General features: G+C 42.6%; 1 protein-coding gene across 1 annotated transcript in view; it reads left to right on the top strand.

The window, feature by feature from the left end:
• CLYBL (citramalyl-CoA lyase) overlaps positions 1-16631 on the top strand; it is a 156391-nt gene that overhangs the window by 65464 nt on the left and 74296 nt on the right. The window contains exon 2 of the mRNA XM_042810334.1: positions 15515-15704. Coding sequence (XP_042666268.1) covers positions 15515-15704 — 190 coding nt within the window. The remainder of the gene's footprint in view (positions 1-15514; positions 15705-16631) is intronic.

Here is a 16631-nt window from a genome sequence, read left to right as displayed (position 1 = left end):
CAAATGGCGGCCGGCCCTCCATTTTCTTGTTCCTTGGAATCCAAACTATTGACAGTACTGTATTTAATGGAGTTCCTTAATTGCTTCAGTTAAACAATCAGTTGCTAAGCTTTCCTTAGCCAGGTTTTCAGATAATGGCTTTTGTTTTTGCTTAGCCATCTGTCCCTGTATTAATTGTCCTTTCCCCCTAGCATCTACCCATAATTTTGGCAAACTGGTTCCTGAGGACAATCTAAATTCCTTGTGCCTCGTTTTCTGTTGTTGGACACCGTTACCTTTAGCGTTTCACACATTTAATGGATGTAGTTCTGGATACTGAAGGCAGTTCAGTCACTTGCACCGCATCGCAGGGAGCTGAAGTTACTCTATTTCTATGCAACGCTAAATGCTGGCAAAACAATCAGAGGCCTCAGCTGAAATGATGGCTTGTTTGCAGGAGATCAGCATGCATGGCAAGTAAAAATGTTTTTCTGCTTTCTCTGCCGAGTGAGGTGACAGCTCGCAGCTAGAGGGCTTCAGAAGAACTTCCTCTGGGCTCAGCACTGAAGTTCCTGTTTTGTTTCCACCCTGCATACTGAACCACCATTTGTTCTGCCTGGTTTGCACAGCTTTGTCCCTAATCTTTGACTGCAAAGCTGCTGAGCCAGGCCCTGGTGCAGAAGGGTGCTCAGCCAGGTGATATCTCTGGGGTGCTCAGCCCATTCCCATTGTGCTCAGCTACTTGGCTGAACCAGGACTGTTCTGGTTCCTTTTTCTTCCATCCTCCTCCCCTCTGCCCTCCTTTCTTGCTTCCCCCTTCCACTGCTTCATTCTCCAAGACTTCTGCCAGGCTGCCCATCTTTTCCTTAAGCGATGCAGCTGGTTGCCCTGAGTTAAAAAATTTCCTCTTGTCTCTGGAGCTGTGTTAAGAGATTCCTCAGGCCCTGCTTTTCACTGATGCACACTATAATCTCCATGGACTTGTCACACACCTTTAAGGTATCTTTCGACCTTGGTTCCTTCTGGCTCCCTCAGTGCACCCCTACCCTAGTTCCTTTCCTGCATCACTGACTGATGGTTTGGTATCTACATTTCAGTCACACCTCTCACTCTACTGTGCTCCTCCACAGTTCCCTCAGGCCTTCTACCTGGTGGCTCAACTGGGGCCACAGCTTGTCACCATCTGCCTCCCTGCTTGCACAAAACCCATCCTTCCTGTTGGGGTTCTTGACAGATATCCTATATATCTGTCACTCATCTCCTTTCCACCTGGACCAGAGTCTGGATCTACAGCCACCTGCTTTGCCTTGCCTCTAGAGCCATGGCTGTCTGTGGATGGCTTCAGTCTGTGTGTCTATACTGCCCAGTTTTCCTCACCTCATCCTTCTGCCAAACCTAGGTTTCTTGCAGCCTTTTTTTCTCTTTTTAGAGAATAAAGCACATAGGTGCTTTTTTGTTTTCTTCTTTACTGGTCTTCACATATAAACAGTCTTAAAAAGTCCTTCATCATTCCTGTATTCACAGCCACCCTTGTACTCCTAGTTCTGGGTTAAACACTGATGTGTTAGTTGCTTGCTTCAAAGCAACTAACTAACTAATGAAAGTATGTTTTGAATCAAGGCATAGCAGTGTCAAGAGCCCACATTTGTCTCTCCAGACTCCTATATCTTCACTCTTCATAACTCAGTTCATCCAGGGCTAGAACTTGTCTTCAGTTTGTGTTTCTGGTTGTTTTTTTTCCTAATAGACCGCATTTCTTAGAGAGACTAGAAAATAATAAAGCAGAATATTTTAAGACTGGTATGTTGATTCCATAAAATTTACCAACTGGTTATGATTTTTCACACAAATACAAAAATAAATTCTTAAAGCACCTACTAATATTTATTAGATCCTTTTTGTGGATAAAAACCTAGCAGCATCCCTTGCATGGTCAGGTTAGCTAATATGACTCTTATCATGGTGGAAAAACAGTTTACATTATAACTGCTTGGGACAGGAACAAAGGCAACATATATTTAAAAGACCAAAAGACATAACTGCATTTGTTGAAAGGAAAAGCAGTGTTTAAGGCCAGACTGCACCAGATTTTTTTCTTTGAGTATGCTGAGTGCTGAGACTTATCTTTTAGAGCATGCAAAATGTTTAGCAACTAAACTCTTCTTCTGAAGATGTAATGGTTGTAGAATGCAGCAAAGGAAATTATTTATATACAGTGTCAGTAGTGGTGGTAATTACCTTTCAACTTTACCCTAAGCACATATCCATTCAGTGCTCTGTCCTGTGTACAGGGGGATGCCAACACTGTGGGGAGGAGGACAGCTTGCCAGCAGGACTTCCCAAGCATCAAGCAGGATCTTAGACAGAAAAAATCCACCATTCCTTTGGCCTGAGCATCATCGTCTGGCTATGTTATCGAAAAAGTTATCTTCTCAACTATTAATGTATAGTGGCATACTGTTGATCAAGCAGCCCCTAAATTCCTTCCTTGCCCTACAAAACAATCAGAGCAGGGACAAGGGAGGATATGAGGTCATCATCTTCCTTGTTTAATGGCTAAAAATGCTAAGCTCTAGGAGACAGAAATGAAGGAGTGTCTCTTGTGCGAAATGCCTGGTTGCTTGCTTTGTTCTGACGGGGATTTGGTGAAGACAGAATGCAGTAACATTAAGGGCAGAGCTGCTTTGGCTTCTTGAGATGCATCTTCAGCATTCAGCAGCTATAAACCTGTGGGGTCATACCTGTTCTTGCAAGGTACGTAGGATGCCTGCAGTATGCGATGCTAAGAGCAGCAGCACTGTGAAGGAAAGCCATTGGCACTGGAACTGGTGGTGGGACAGCCTCCCACCTAGAGTTCCTGCAGCACTGGGGGACTGAATAATTCCTCGTAGAATTCCCAGTTTAATAACATTGCTGGAGATGTGGGAAAAGGCAGTTTTTTCCAGCAAAGTATTTGAGACTAAAAACTGTGGGAAAGAGCACTTTTATTATATATGGGTTTATGGAAGAGGAATTATTTTTGCTACTTTCCACTTATACATGCTATTGTTGTATTATGCCATATTGGATGGTTTTATATGCATGCACGGATACATGTATCTACACTTATATAAGCATGAATAAATAAATTGTAAATGTAGATACATGTGCAAATAAATAAATACATAAATATAAGCACGCATGCAAATAAGTGAATGCCTACTTCTGACTGTCATAGTTACAAGCTAACAAATAACTTTATCTTTTAGACAGGATATCCTACTGCCTTTCCCAGGTCTCAGATTTTCAGTAATTCAGTTTCTAGATTTATTGTTAATTACACATTGTTACTGTTTTTTAAGACTCTTAAGTAGTAGCTTTTTTTGATTGCATCCAGAGTAAATGAGATTATTTTGCGTTTTCTTCCATATCAAATTCCCCAAAAAAGGAGGAAATTCTTTGCTTTCTAGAACTATTCTGGAGAAAAGAGTGGCTATGCCATGTTGTTTTTTTTTTTTTTCTCTTTTTTTTCAATGCATCAGATGCTAATCTCTAACCACAAATCTTGCTGCCACTGAGACATTAGCTCGACTAAAATGTTGTTCAGGGAGATAAATGTTGAAAGTCCCTGACATTCCTCCGATCAGTGAGGAAACAGATGATGATGAGCAAGGGGTGATGTGAAACTAAAACTGGTGTCTGAAACCATCCAACAACGTAATAATTATATAATCTCAGATCTGAGAGTCATACTTTGCAAGAACATTTCAATTTGATCCATAGCACTCTTCAGTACTTGTATGACTGTTTTCTGCCTCTTTTTCAGTCCTTTGTTTCTTACTGTTAGTACAGATCGCTGATCTGCTCTGTAGAATTAAAATGTATCTCAAGAAAATTTTACTTTTTTTTCTGTGCTGAAATGTATCTCAGGTGATTCCCAGTTAAAAAAATAAAAATAAAAATAGAGATTTGATTTAAGAATGGAATACTATGGCAGATTTGAGAATGGAATACTTTTTTCCCTGTTTTTCTAGTACAGGTTAGAAGGCATACATTAACTAATTATCTAATTTCTGTAATTCTGAGCCCATATTTCTGACAGAGGTCATTAAAAAAGACCTTTAGCGGAAGAGGAACGTGATGTCTCTACATGTTTTCACACAGGGAATTTTTTCTGCAAAGTTATTTACCAGAGAGTTTGTGTGTTGTCTGTATGTCGCTTAGTTTTTATACGGATGTTCAGTGGTATAATGTTTACTTACAGAAACACAGCTGCTCATTTAAAATGCCGTAAAAACAGTTAAATGGAGGTAGACCTAATCCTTTTTCACCGTACTGGTTTTATTTACATGTAATCCAGGACTGTTGCTTATCTACTGTATGTGAACGTTAGAAACCAAAAGCATTTTTCTTTGTTTGTGCAATGGAGGCAATATGTTTTTCTAATCTCACAGTAAGTACTGCATCAAGACTTTGGGGAGCCATGGATCAAGGCCATTGGGGAAGAGAGCAGCTTTGACTGCCAGTGTTGCCTGAGTTTCGGCTGGCTTTTTGTGTTCTCACTGGCCATGGTCAATAGAGGCTGTAGCAACTGCAGCCACACAAGCCATCTCACCTGTGAAATATAGATAAGAAGCTCCCGCAGAGCCTGTAATGCGAGGCCTTGCCCTCGTGCCTCCATAGAGCCAGGCTCACCAGGTGCTTCCAGTGCCCAAGAGGGGCTTCTTGCTGCCCATTGAACTTCTTTTTTTGTTTGTGAAAACAAATGCACAATGTTTTGCAGAGGTTTTCAACCTGTCTTTCTTCCGTTCTTGATGATGATTTGTGGAACTCTGGCCGTGGCCAGTGGCCAACTGACCATCAAATGGGATGGGGCTTACCGTGTGGAGGATCTGCAGAGGGGCTGGGGTCATGCTTTTATGACCACTTTAGGTCTCCCAAGATGTGGTGAAGCTGATGTGAAGAGTTCTGTGAGAATGTTTAGAGATAACTAAATGATAAAAGTAGCTCCTTCTCATCCAAGTGGGCTCATCTCCTTGGAGCCTTCAGTGACCTGTCTGGATGGGGAGAAAGGTTATGACTGCGTTCCCCCTTGAAGGGTGAAACTGGGGCTCTGACCACCCCCAAATATGCACCCTTTTTGGGGCAGGACCTGACCCCTGGGTCAGTTAGGGCAAGGGAGCTTTGCCCCTTTTCAAGTGGCACTGGTGTGTCCTGTGCAAAGCTTATTCCTCATGCTGGAGATTTTGGTGACTGGAGGGGTCTGGGCCTGAAGAAGAGGATAGGCACTAAATATAGCATTTCCAGTTTCCTGACTTTACCAAGGAGATGATTTTGGAGGGATGTGTCTGTGTTAGGGGTTGGTGTGCCTGTTTCCATATGAAAAAACATCCTTCAACTGACTGAGGGGGTGGTCAAATGGAATTGATAGTGTCAACTATTTTATCCTTAGTTTCACAGTATTTGCCATTTCCTTCAAGTCCAACATCCTAAAATCTCTCTCTCTCTATTTGCTTTTTTATTTTTTTATATTTTATATTTTTTCCTTTTTTTTTTTTTTCTCTTTTAAAGAAAACATCTGGCTTCAATCGTAAGGGAAAGTCTGAAAATACAAACAAGAACTACAAGAACTAACAAATAATACTTCATGGTGCATTTTCAAGTGTTGAATTTTTTAATGCAGTCTCACAATGAGATGTCACATTCTTAATGATTTTTTAAATTATTGATATTGTTAACAGATAAAAAATGAATGGCTTTTTTGAGAGGCACATAGAATAGTGGGAAGACATGGAATAAATAAAGAAATGGAAGAAAATGTAGGTGTTTATGTTTTCACTGTACTTGTTCAAAAGCAGTAATAATTTTAATTCTTGCATAGCAAGAGAAAATAAAAAAGCAGAAGAACAAGTAAAGACATTGGGCAATAAAGCTTTGCCAGGTGCTTACTTACAGGAAATTTTTGCAGTCTCCATAACATTGCTTACTCTCACCTCTCCTACTAATTTTGTGTATTTTAACTGTAGATAGTTGAACAGGGACATAGTTTAAGGCATGGAAATGTAGAAGTCAGAATTTGGGGGCCATCTCTGCTGTTTTTTAAATTAATAAAATGAGATCTGCCCTAAAGTAGTAGGGCTGGGCATATTATTGCTGCTACCAGAACTGTCATAGAAAGGTTCCCACATTTTGTTTAAATTAAATATAGATAGAGGCATAGAAAATTCATTTGATCTTTTATAATGTTTTCATGGTTAATAAGATTTACATATGACATTTTTGTATGATTAAAAGTACTGGAATTTCATTGCAGTAGACGTTAACTCCTGTGATTGAAGTTAAGTGTTTTTTTTTTTTTATAGCTAATCAAGAGTTTAACAACCTCTGGGGCATTTTAAGAAAACGTTGTACTGTACTTAACGAACATTATACTACAAATAAGAGTGATATTTCTGTAATTAAAACAGTCTGGATATTGCTTAATGAATGTTTTTCTTATCTTAATGTATAGGCCATAAGGATTCATGTAGTTGCCTTTATTAACTTGTGGAGTTAGTTAAAAAGCTGGTTAAAACAGTAAGTCCATATCGGGTCAATATAAAATGCTTATGTAGGGATTTCATTGCTCTTATAAATCTGACTAGTTAAAAAATAAACACAGCTGCTTGTTTGTGCCATCCTGAGCTGTACTGCAGCAAGGAATTTCTGCCTGAAGACATTTCTGAAGGGAGTATTGCCCCGAACTCTGAGCAATTTGGGAGCATTCTTTATCATCTCTTTAGGAAATATTTTAGAATTTGCTCCACACTGAAATCCAAGACAGAAAGTAATTGTTTTTCAATTATTACGGCCGCATTTGCTGGGGAACTAACGGCAGCGTGTGTTTGTTCTTTCTCCTATCATATGACATCAGCTTTGATGTAATTATTTTTCTGAATGTAATTACTATGCATTTTGGTTTCTTCAGCAATTTCATATTCACTAATTGCTGGCTGAATTTTTCCTCACCGCTCAGCTGTTTGGCACAGAAACAAAGCAGAACTGATGCAAAATGAGGCTTCAATCTGAAATGCTCGATGAAACATAGATCGTATTTTTCCTTTTCATCAGATTCTGAAAATAACACGCAGTTTATTTCCCAGTTGAGAACGACTGCCTTTATGTTGTTAAAAAGATGTTCACCAGCTGGATTGCATCTGCAAGCCTCCAAGTCTCGATTTTGCACCCGTCTGTGTCCCAAAAACATAAAACAGGAGGTTGACCTATGAATAGCTTACAAACACATATAGAAGAGTTTCAGCACCCCAAATGAATCCTCAGTCCTGCGGGCGCTTCAGCACACGGCAATTGTAAGTGCTTGACGACTCCTCTGGATTTCTCTGGGCAGAGCACATGCTTGAGCAGGTTTACAGGAGCAATCCCAACGTGCAGAGAAGATTGCGGTATGGTTTTGTTTCTCCTGAGTAGTAAAAGTGTCTGCGCTTTATTTAGTGGCGCAATTTGCATACACTTCTAAGTGCGTGCACAGGAACCGCTGAGCTGTTGGTGCACGGCAAGTGTAGTATGCCGTAAATTGTAAATCGACATGAAATGCAGCCTAGTTGATGAAAAGTCCTCAGAAGTATGAAGGAGACCTCATTTTGTGAAATCGCCTCACCGCAACAGCAATTGGAGAGAACAGAACTGGTGATAAAACATCCGAAATCCTGAAAGAGGCAAAGCATGGGGCAAATGTCTTCCTTCTGACAACGTCCCTGGTATATTGATACCGACTCTTCTTTGCCCAGCTGCTTCATTTAAATATTACCAGGTGTAATTTTATTGTAATTGCAACTTGAATTGGAGCTGTTTTTAGGGCCAGCCCAGTTTGCTGCTATCTCTCGCTGTGCATCGGTGCATTTCTGACCCCGCAGCTCTGGTGCAGGCAGCTGCTCTGGCCAACAGCACCGCGGTGCTTCATCGGGGCTGATTTCACCAAGTGCTTGCTTCTTATTTTACGTGGAATTCGTTAGCAGTCCTTGGCTGTGGCTGTTTGGGCCTGGGATGGTAATGACAATAATTAGCACCGATTTCCAAATCCCAATCTTGGTGTCGGCCCCGCAGCGCTTGGCACACATGCAGGCAACAGGCCAGCGGCTGTGCCTGTGTGAGGAAGAGAGGGGAGTGGTGAAGAAAAGGGATGAAAAACAGAGGGAAAAAGTTCTGTCCAAATGCTGTTACCCATTTTTGTATGTGTGTGTGCATAGGGTTGTGGTTGGGTGCGCTTTGAAGCAGTTAGCAGCAAGGGCAGTGTCCCCGGGCAAGGCAGGGAGAAGAATGTGAATTGTTCCCTGCCAAGATAGGGGTGTTTGGGTGTGACTGCCCACAGGGAGCATCTCCTCAAAACCCTGCTTTTCCACAGAGGCCACTTCTCTGATTCTACAAAAGCATTGATCTGTGCTTGTTTTGTATTTACTTCCTAAGGCAAAAAATTGTACTGGGTTCTCACCAGCAGCTCGTGGGTACTGTTGCCCCATCCTCCTCCCAAACTTGAGGATGCTCAGCTTCAGAAGCCCTGTTTGTCCCTTGGTGTCACACAGCCCTGAGCACACTTTGGTTTGTACACAAGAGCGATAAACCAAAACAAATCATAAATCAGTGCCATATACCCAAAGCAATCTCTTTTACATTGCCACACATGTCTTCTAATGGCTGATCTCACATGCAGCCCTTTCTAAGTCTTCTGATGATGTACTGCTCAATCTTTGTCTTTATAGCGGGACGTTTTTGTGATTTAAAAAGGGTTGTCATTTCGTTGCAATTCTGTAAGAAATGTGTCATGCAAGAGCTTCCGTCTGGACGTTGTATGGCTAAACAAAATTCCCAAAAATCTCTGTGCGGTGTTGTGGATTAAAAATGCAAAGAACAGATAACATTCATTAGATAATTGAGATCACCTGAAATTTACCTATAGAAATTGAAACTTCAAAACGCGAGCGATGCAGCAGTGCCCTGTTGGTGTGACATGTTGCAGAGTGGTATCCACACGGAATGAGGGGAGCGGCCTGTCCCCCACATGTCACATATGTTACAGCTCCCCCAGACAGGACACCAGTTAGCCTTGGAAGCACACGCACGTTGCCATGTATGCACACAGGCTTTCCTGTGTGAGCAGCGCGTCGCTGTTAGTGGCAGGCAGCCCTGTCACCATGACCCGTTCTTTAAATCTTTTTTAAATTCCCCTATTAACCCCAAGAAGCATCACGCCATCGTCTTCCTCAAAAGCAAACTATTTTTGCTGCCTGAAAAATTCAAGGCACCAGTAATGGGAGCAGCCCGCAGTCCTCTTCCTGCTTCCAGCCTTATTTGACCGTTCTGAGCGGAGAAGAGAAACCCCACTTTCAGTCACAGCAATTCAGGGCATGGTGGGGCTCAGAGTGAACCAAAACAGCGGGGTCAAATGTGGTTGAAAGAACACGCAGGGGTAAATAAAAGGTCATTTTTATTTATTTATTTATTTATTTTTTACATTTAGTGCTGGTGGGAGGAGAAAGTTTGGTTAACTATTTAACCTGTGATAGCCTTTCATCATTTTATGGCTTAGGGGTCTGTGGTTTCATGCCATTGTCAGTGAATTATTGGTTTGTGCTCCATCCGTGCCACGGCCAGGCTCTGGTTTTCAGTGACACGACTCACATAGGTTCACTGGAGATAGGAAAAAAACTACAAATAGCAGCTGGCAGCACGCATTTTCCCTAAAGTGACTCGCCAGCAACTTTTGCTGTGGTACTCTGTTTCCATCTGAACACTGAACTGCTTTCTTCTCCGCATTTCTCTGCACCACCATTTCTTTTCCCAGTGGAGCTCTCCATCCCCAGGTCATTTCCCGCTGGGTTTGGGGTACAAGGCTCCGGTGCTCAGCCCACCTTGGCCAGCACTGCCATGGGGTCCCAGCCCCCCGACACCCCGTTACCCAGTTTCTCTGCTCCCCATGCTGCCCCCCCATTCTGCCCCTTCTGGAGCCTGCAGTTTGTCATTCCCAGGTCCTCAGCCAAATTGCAGGATCCCTCGTGGCTCTGCACGAGCTGTCAGGATAATTCTTTTGCCTTCCCAAGGGCTGAGAGAGGGGATCCCTCTCCCATCTTGGCTCCTGCCTTCTTACACCTGTACGGCTCCATCAGCGTCAGGAGCATTAATCGTAGCGCTGGGTTGCTGGGAGATCACACAAGCCTTACTGGAGACTCGAAGGCAGGCAATGGCTCTTTCGGGATTCCTCGACTTCTCAGCAGAGCTGCTTTTCGGAAGTCCCAAACCACGGGAGAAAACCGAGTTCGGAGTTTGAAAGCTTTCTAAATTTTCTTCCTTTTTTATTTTTTTTCTTTCGGTGCGTCGGTCTCATTGGGATCAGAACAAAAGAAGAAATCAGAACGTAAAGCGTGGCGTTTGATGTGTTGATCAGCCTCAGTTTCGATGTTAGCATAATTGGATCACCGTTAGCGGCGGTTGTCAGGCGAGGTGTCTGGATGCAGCCGTGCCTTTCTCGGCAGCAGACATCCCGCGCCTTCCCTTTCCCCGCTGCCGCCAGCAGCAGAGCGCAGCGCCCGCATCCCGCACTTTGCCGGCGGAGCCCCGCGCTGTACCCGCACGGCGCTGCCCTAAGAGCCTCTTGTTTTCCGCCCGAGAAAGCGGTGCCTTTTTTTTTTTTTTTTTCCCCCGTGTTAGCTTCTCAACAATCGCGGGGAATTTGTTCCATTGTTTTGTTTTGTTTTTCATTTTCTTTTCTTTTCCCTTTTTTTTCCCCTTTTCTCTTTCCTCCCTTTTCTCTCTTCTTGATATTTTTATTTCCCTTTTATATGGAGACTTGTAGATTTTGTCACTTCAAACGTCCGCTGGTCCTCCTCTTTTCTTCTGCTTTACAATACGCACTAGGAGATTTTTTTTTTTTTTTTTTTTTTTTTTTTGCATATTCCTCCCCTTTCTCAGTGAGATATTGTCGCTGACCAAATTTAAAACACTACAGTATTTAGGATCCCCGCGGTGCCATTTGAAGTATTTGGACCTGGAAAATGCCCCAAGCAATAACTACCTGAATTGCTTTTAATTACACAATATAACTGCATCATTTTACTTCAGATTCTTTTTGATTGATGCTGTAAGGCAATTGTAACCATGGATGATGGGATTAAGTGCCTCTTGAAGTGACTTTAGCTTCTTGTGGGAACAAAGGGAAAGAAGAGAACACTTAGTCCCTTTTGGAGCGAACAGCCTTTTTTCACTTGCTGTATAAAGAAATACAATTAACAAACATTATCCCCAGAGGTGAATTGAAATGTACGTGCAGACAATAACTGCTCTTGACTGCAATTAGACATATATGATCCGAGGAATTTTGGCCATTCATTAGTGCTAATTGTTTGAGAAACAAGCCCACAGAACAAATGATTAAAATGTTAGTGCCATAACCGGGATTATTAGCATGTGTGATAAAATGCATGCGCTGCAGCTGTACCAATAAAACTCTCGGGAAAGTCGCTTTGATTTGACGAACGCTCGGCTTGGCTGTGAGCTGCTCGTATTTGCACAAGGCCTGCTGATGTTTATAACAAACAACTTCTCGCTTCTTTTCTTAATTAGAAAGAATTACCATGCAAATTGGGGCGCTTTGTAATTTCGCGCAACTCGCCTTTGTCTTCGGTGGATCGTTTGTGCGTGTTGGGGAGCTGCTCCCTCGCAAATCAGACATAGTCAGACCGCCGCGTTTAATTTGTGTGGTGGTGTGTTTTTTCACACATCAAACAATTAGCTGGAGGAGACTTCGCTATTTTAGCTGCGCTGCATTCAGGGTCGCTACTTCTGATCTTTAGAAACTTGTTGCCTGCACCGTGCTGTAGGAGTGGAGATCTGGCCTACCAAGCCATGGGTATTTTCCCATCTGTTGGGCATGTGATGCTGTAGAGTCTCTTCTAGGATGATTGGGTCTGGCCAATAAACACAGAGCGGAGATGCAGGCTGAAATGCTGATCTTGAGAACAACTTGTGGAAGTGCTTTACTTTCTGTGCTGCAATTTGTTGGCTCCAGTGAGAAGGCACAGGTGTGTACCATTCAATATATGTGTGAGCACGAGCAGTGCTGGAATATGACGATGCAGTGTGCCTCAGGGGCATCGCTGTGCTTGTCAGTAATTTTGCTGGTTGCCGCCCCGCTGTATGGCTGCCATCGCAAAGTGCAGCTCTTAGTAATCCAAGTGCTTTTGTTTTCTCCTTCCTGAGGATGTGCTATTTGCTCAGTTCAGTTAAACTGTTCTCAGAGGATCAAGAGTAAGTTTAATTTGCTGGCTACTTTTACATATTTGTTGTAGACTTTAGTAGAATGTTGTTTGCAGAAGCAATGTGCCTTGATCACCAAGACCCACAAGCATTCAACATACTCCTGGATGCTATGGATGGAAGAATACTGCGGTAAAACTATGCACTGAGCACTACCAAGTAGCCTAGTCCTTGTTTTAGCTTAGAGTGCTTAATGAAAGAAACACTGTCTTAGCATATTCACCTGGCTTATGTCAGTGTATTTAGTTTTAAACACAGTCAAGCTTAGTTTGAATCATCAAAATACTTGTAGTCAGCAGACGTGTAAGATTTTCTTCCCCTTTACAGCATGGGGTTATAACAAATTGCATCTCCCCTTTAAAAAAGCAACCACACTGGGGATGTTCTCACTCCATCAGAATCACAGAAGATGATGATCAAGATAGCATTTGTTGCTGGAATAGCTAAACTATTAGTATGCATGCCACTGTCAGACTTACAAGGTTCTACAGGCAAGTGGATTTTGTGGAGTTGTTCTTCCTGGGCAGTTCGTTCTATTGCAGAACACAAAATTTGGCTATGCAACACAAACGTGCAGTGAGAATGGGGTTTTTTTAAGAATATTTGACAAAATAATAGTGTCCGAAAATGTACTTCAGTATCCTTGATAAAAAGGATTTTATTTTGCACTCACATTTCTAGAGCTCTTTGTTTTGGGAAGAGAAGGTGTTGTGTTGGTCAGCCAACAGCAGTTCCTTCCATACACTCCAGTTTCAGAACACGTCCTGAAAAAGCTACTTCATGTTTCATAAGACTATTAATTTGACAAACTGTCAATAAAAATATATGTTTCCAATACTTTGTGTCCTAAGAAGCTTGCTTTTTGAGCGCCTGGGGCTGCAAGTTGATTAACTGAGGAGAGCCCAACATTTTCTAACATTGAGCCCAATAGGTTCGCGGATTAAATGTGCTGCTTCTTGAAGGGGAGCCACGTTGCTGCCCCATCTAGAGGGGTGTTCACAGACGTGAGTGGGGATATGTAGCTAAGGCTGCTCTACTGGCAGCGAGGGTTTCCTCATGCCATTGTGTGATAGGAGATATGTCTTCTCCTGGTGTGCTCTGAGATGATGGTTTTAGCCACTCCTACCAGAGTAGGGTGGGTTGGAAGGCTGGTGGGAAGCAACGCCTTTGGGCACTACGGAGTTGAAGCCATCAGAGACAAAAAATAGAAATGAATCACTTCTATCTTCTCATACACGTCTTGTGAAGAACTGCAGAATTCCTTACTGACCTCTGTGTGTCACACTGAAAAAAGACCCTCCGCTATTGCACTTCCTCCTTGCTCTTCCAAAGTGTACTACTGCAAGAAAATGAGATTAAGCAGACTTAACTAGCAGCCACTTGATTTGCCTCAAGTTGTGTCACCACCCCCGCTTCAACACAAGGCTGGGAATGAGGAATGGTTTGTGGGAGAGGAGCAAGGAAGGTGCTCAGGAGAAACTCAGCTGGTGTTGATTATCAAGATCTCCAGCATCCACGTTTTGGAGCTGCTGCAGCTAGAGATAAGATTAACTAAGGAGGCTAGTGGCACAGTTTGTAACAAACAGTGAAGCATTTCTGTTTAACAGCAAAGCTACCATGTTGCTTAGGGTGAGACACATTACAAGGAAGAGATTGGTGTGGGATTTTTGTGGGCTCAAGAAGTGAGTCCACCCAGGATAGGCAGAGACCTGGCAGAGGAGCTAGTGGAGTAATTGTCCTTTTCTGATTAGTTTTGCTGAGATAAAATGTAATTAAAGTTTTCTTTGTGTTTTTAATTCAAGATCTGTCTTTCAGGATGCCAAGTCTAGGGGGAGGGAGAATGCATTGGTAGGGTTAGTTTAGAAAGTGGTCTGTCAGCATGGCATCACACTGGCTCTGATGTGGATTGACTGAACTCATTTCCAGATGTTTGAGAGGGTTAGTCACTTTGGAAAAAAGCCTTGTGTGCATGTAGCTGTGTGTTACTCAGATGTAGCAACCTGGGAAATATTATTAAGAGGGACATAGGAAAATGCAAGGGTCTCTGACGTGATGTGATAATGACATATTCAGTGTGGTGCTAGAAAAGCTTTGCATTATTCAAAGTGCTGAATAATATACATGATAATGCGTAACGGTGTTGGATTATGGTGGGATTATTTTGTGACTTATAAGTGACTTGTGCACCGGCTATGAAGATGAGTTGTGTTATTTTGTCCTCAGTTTTGATGTAGCAGAAAATGTCTGAGGGGTACAGCTTGAAATAGGTAGAAGCAGGGCTAGGGTCGAGCAAGGGCTTTTTTTGAAAGGCCACGAAATGCAGCGGTGCTGTCTGCAAAATATTTCTCTGTGCCTGTAATTATGGAGCAAGGCAAGCTCCCTACTGTGCTTGAGGCCAGCCTCTTTCAGCAGCCCTGCTGCCTCTGAACACACAACGCCAGATTTGGGATGGGTAGGCCACAGCCTCACCAGGAATGATCAGCATGGAGCGGAGACCACCACAAACCCAACACCTACAACCACTCAGATGAAGCCCACTCAAGCCCTGTGGCACTGCAGGCTCATACCTGTGCTGAAGTGTGGGGCACGAAGCCTTTGTAAGCATGAAGAGATTCTGTGGCCAACTGGCCTGCTGATGATGCTGGTGGGCTTGTTAGCTCTGCCAGCATTCCTGGTTTTTCTCGCTTCCCTCTCCATCCATTTTGCTTATTTAAAATCCGCATGAAAATACGTTTGTTGAAATAATACTGAGGTTGCAAAATCAACCTTGCAAAATGGTGTTTGTTTAACCAGCCTTCCTTCTTCATTCACAGCATGCCATCCAGCTCCTGCAGCACATGTGGCAGGGAGCAGCCCCTGTCTTAAAGCAGCCCTGACTTGCTCCCATCACAGTCTGTGGAAGAATCCCATGGCAGAGGGGAAAAGTAAAATAAAACCTTACTGTACTTGTCATGGGGCACAAAACAGGCAGTGCAATTAAGGCCACATGGATAACCTCAGCCCTGACATTTCTTCAGTTCTGGGTGTTATAGTTTGCGACTTCTGTTGAACATGGTGTTTTGGGGGTTTTATACCATAATTACCTTTAATACTGATATCTCCCTACCTTAGCTATAATACTAATATTTCCCTACCTTATCTCTTCCTGAGAAATAAATTCAAAAGGCCACTATCTAGATAGGAAGGTTTCATTTTTAGGATATCGCCAAGTACTCTTTTAAGAGCCTAATTTCAACTTTCTCCTTTACAGGCTGAGTTCTTCTCTGCCAGCTGGCGTCCCCAAGCTGAGCTATCGCTTTGCATCATCTCACAAGTACATTCCCAGGAGAGCTGTGCTGTATGTACCTGCGGATGATGAAAAGAAGATACAAAAAATCCCATCACTAAATGTCGATTGTGCGGTGTTGGACTGTGAAGATGGCGTGGCTCTGAACAGAAAGGTAATTAAAAATTATCTGTGCAATACAATCAGCGCTAACTTGGATGTGTGGGCAAATATTGCCTTTGCCTAAGGGGAAGTGGCAATCAGACAAAGGTAGATCTTAAGATACACAAAGTACAGGGATAGTGAGAGGTTTTATGGAGGTGTTGGAAAATGTGCTTACCCAGAACTGCAAGAGATGGCCCCTAAGTGGGAAGCGAGTTTTGAAGGAATGCAGGGCTGGGCATAAGCACTCACTGCAGGAAAGTGGGAGGTGCCATTATTTCTGCTACATATTTCTTGTAGAAAAAGAGGAAATAGACTGTTAGAAGAGAAGCAGGGAAGGAAGAATTGGCTCACAGTCATCAAGCGGGAATTTTGTTGTTAAAACAAAAGCTTCAGATTGCGAGCAAGAGTTTGGGTTCAGGCTTGAGCCTTGGTGTATTTAGAAAGATTTACTCACTGACATTTTCAGAGGAAATGTTGGTGGGTTATTTCTGAGTAAGTTAGAACCCAAGTCCACCAGGGACTGAAGGGCATTTTAGATCCAAGGAGCTGCAAGAAAGCAGGCAGAATGAGAAATAAATGTAGATGTGTGAAGTACCAGTGCTAAGTTTTTGATGATATTCAATTTTGTGAGAGAGAATGATCCAAACGTGCTTTCATCTATCCTTGCTGGCAATCTTTTTAAAGTATCTCAAATGAACCATTAAAATGTTTCACATCTCAAGTAATGCATACCAGAAACTGGTTTGAATCTTTCACAATGAAAGGTATTTTGGAACTGGAATATGAATGTGCCAAAACATCATCTTCGTATTTGTAAGTCTTACTGTTCATTTTACAGTACCTCAAACAAAGGCAAGCACTACTTAGGGTTTAGGTATTAATTTGTTGTCCAGACAGTTATGAAAATAGGCTTGAAAATTTTTCCAGGTAATTTCAA

This window comes from Centrocercus urophasianus, unplaced genomic scaffold (assembly GCF_019232065.1).
Source record: "Centrocercus urophasianus isolate 14NV4802_14NV808 unplaced genomic scaffold, USGS_Curo_1.0 seq_12, whole genome shotgun sequence".
In the NCBI taxonomy this organism is placed as follows: domain Eukaryota; kingdom Metazoa; phylum Chordata; class Aves; order Galliformes; family Phasianidae; genus Centrocercus; species Centrocercus urophasianus.
Note: the sequence above shows the minus strand (reverse complement) of the source record. Positions and strands in the feature narration are given on the sequence as shown.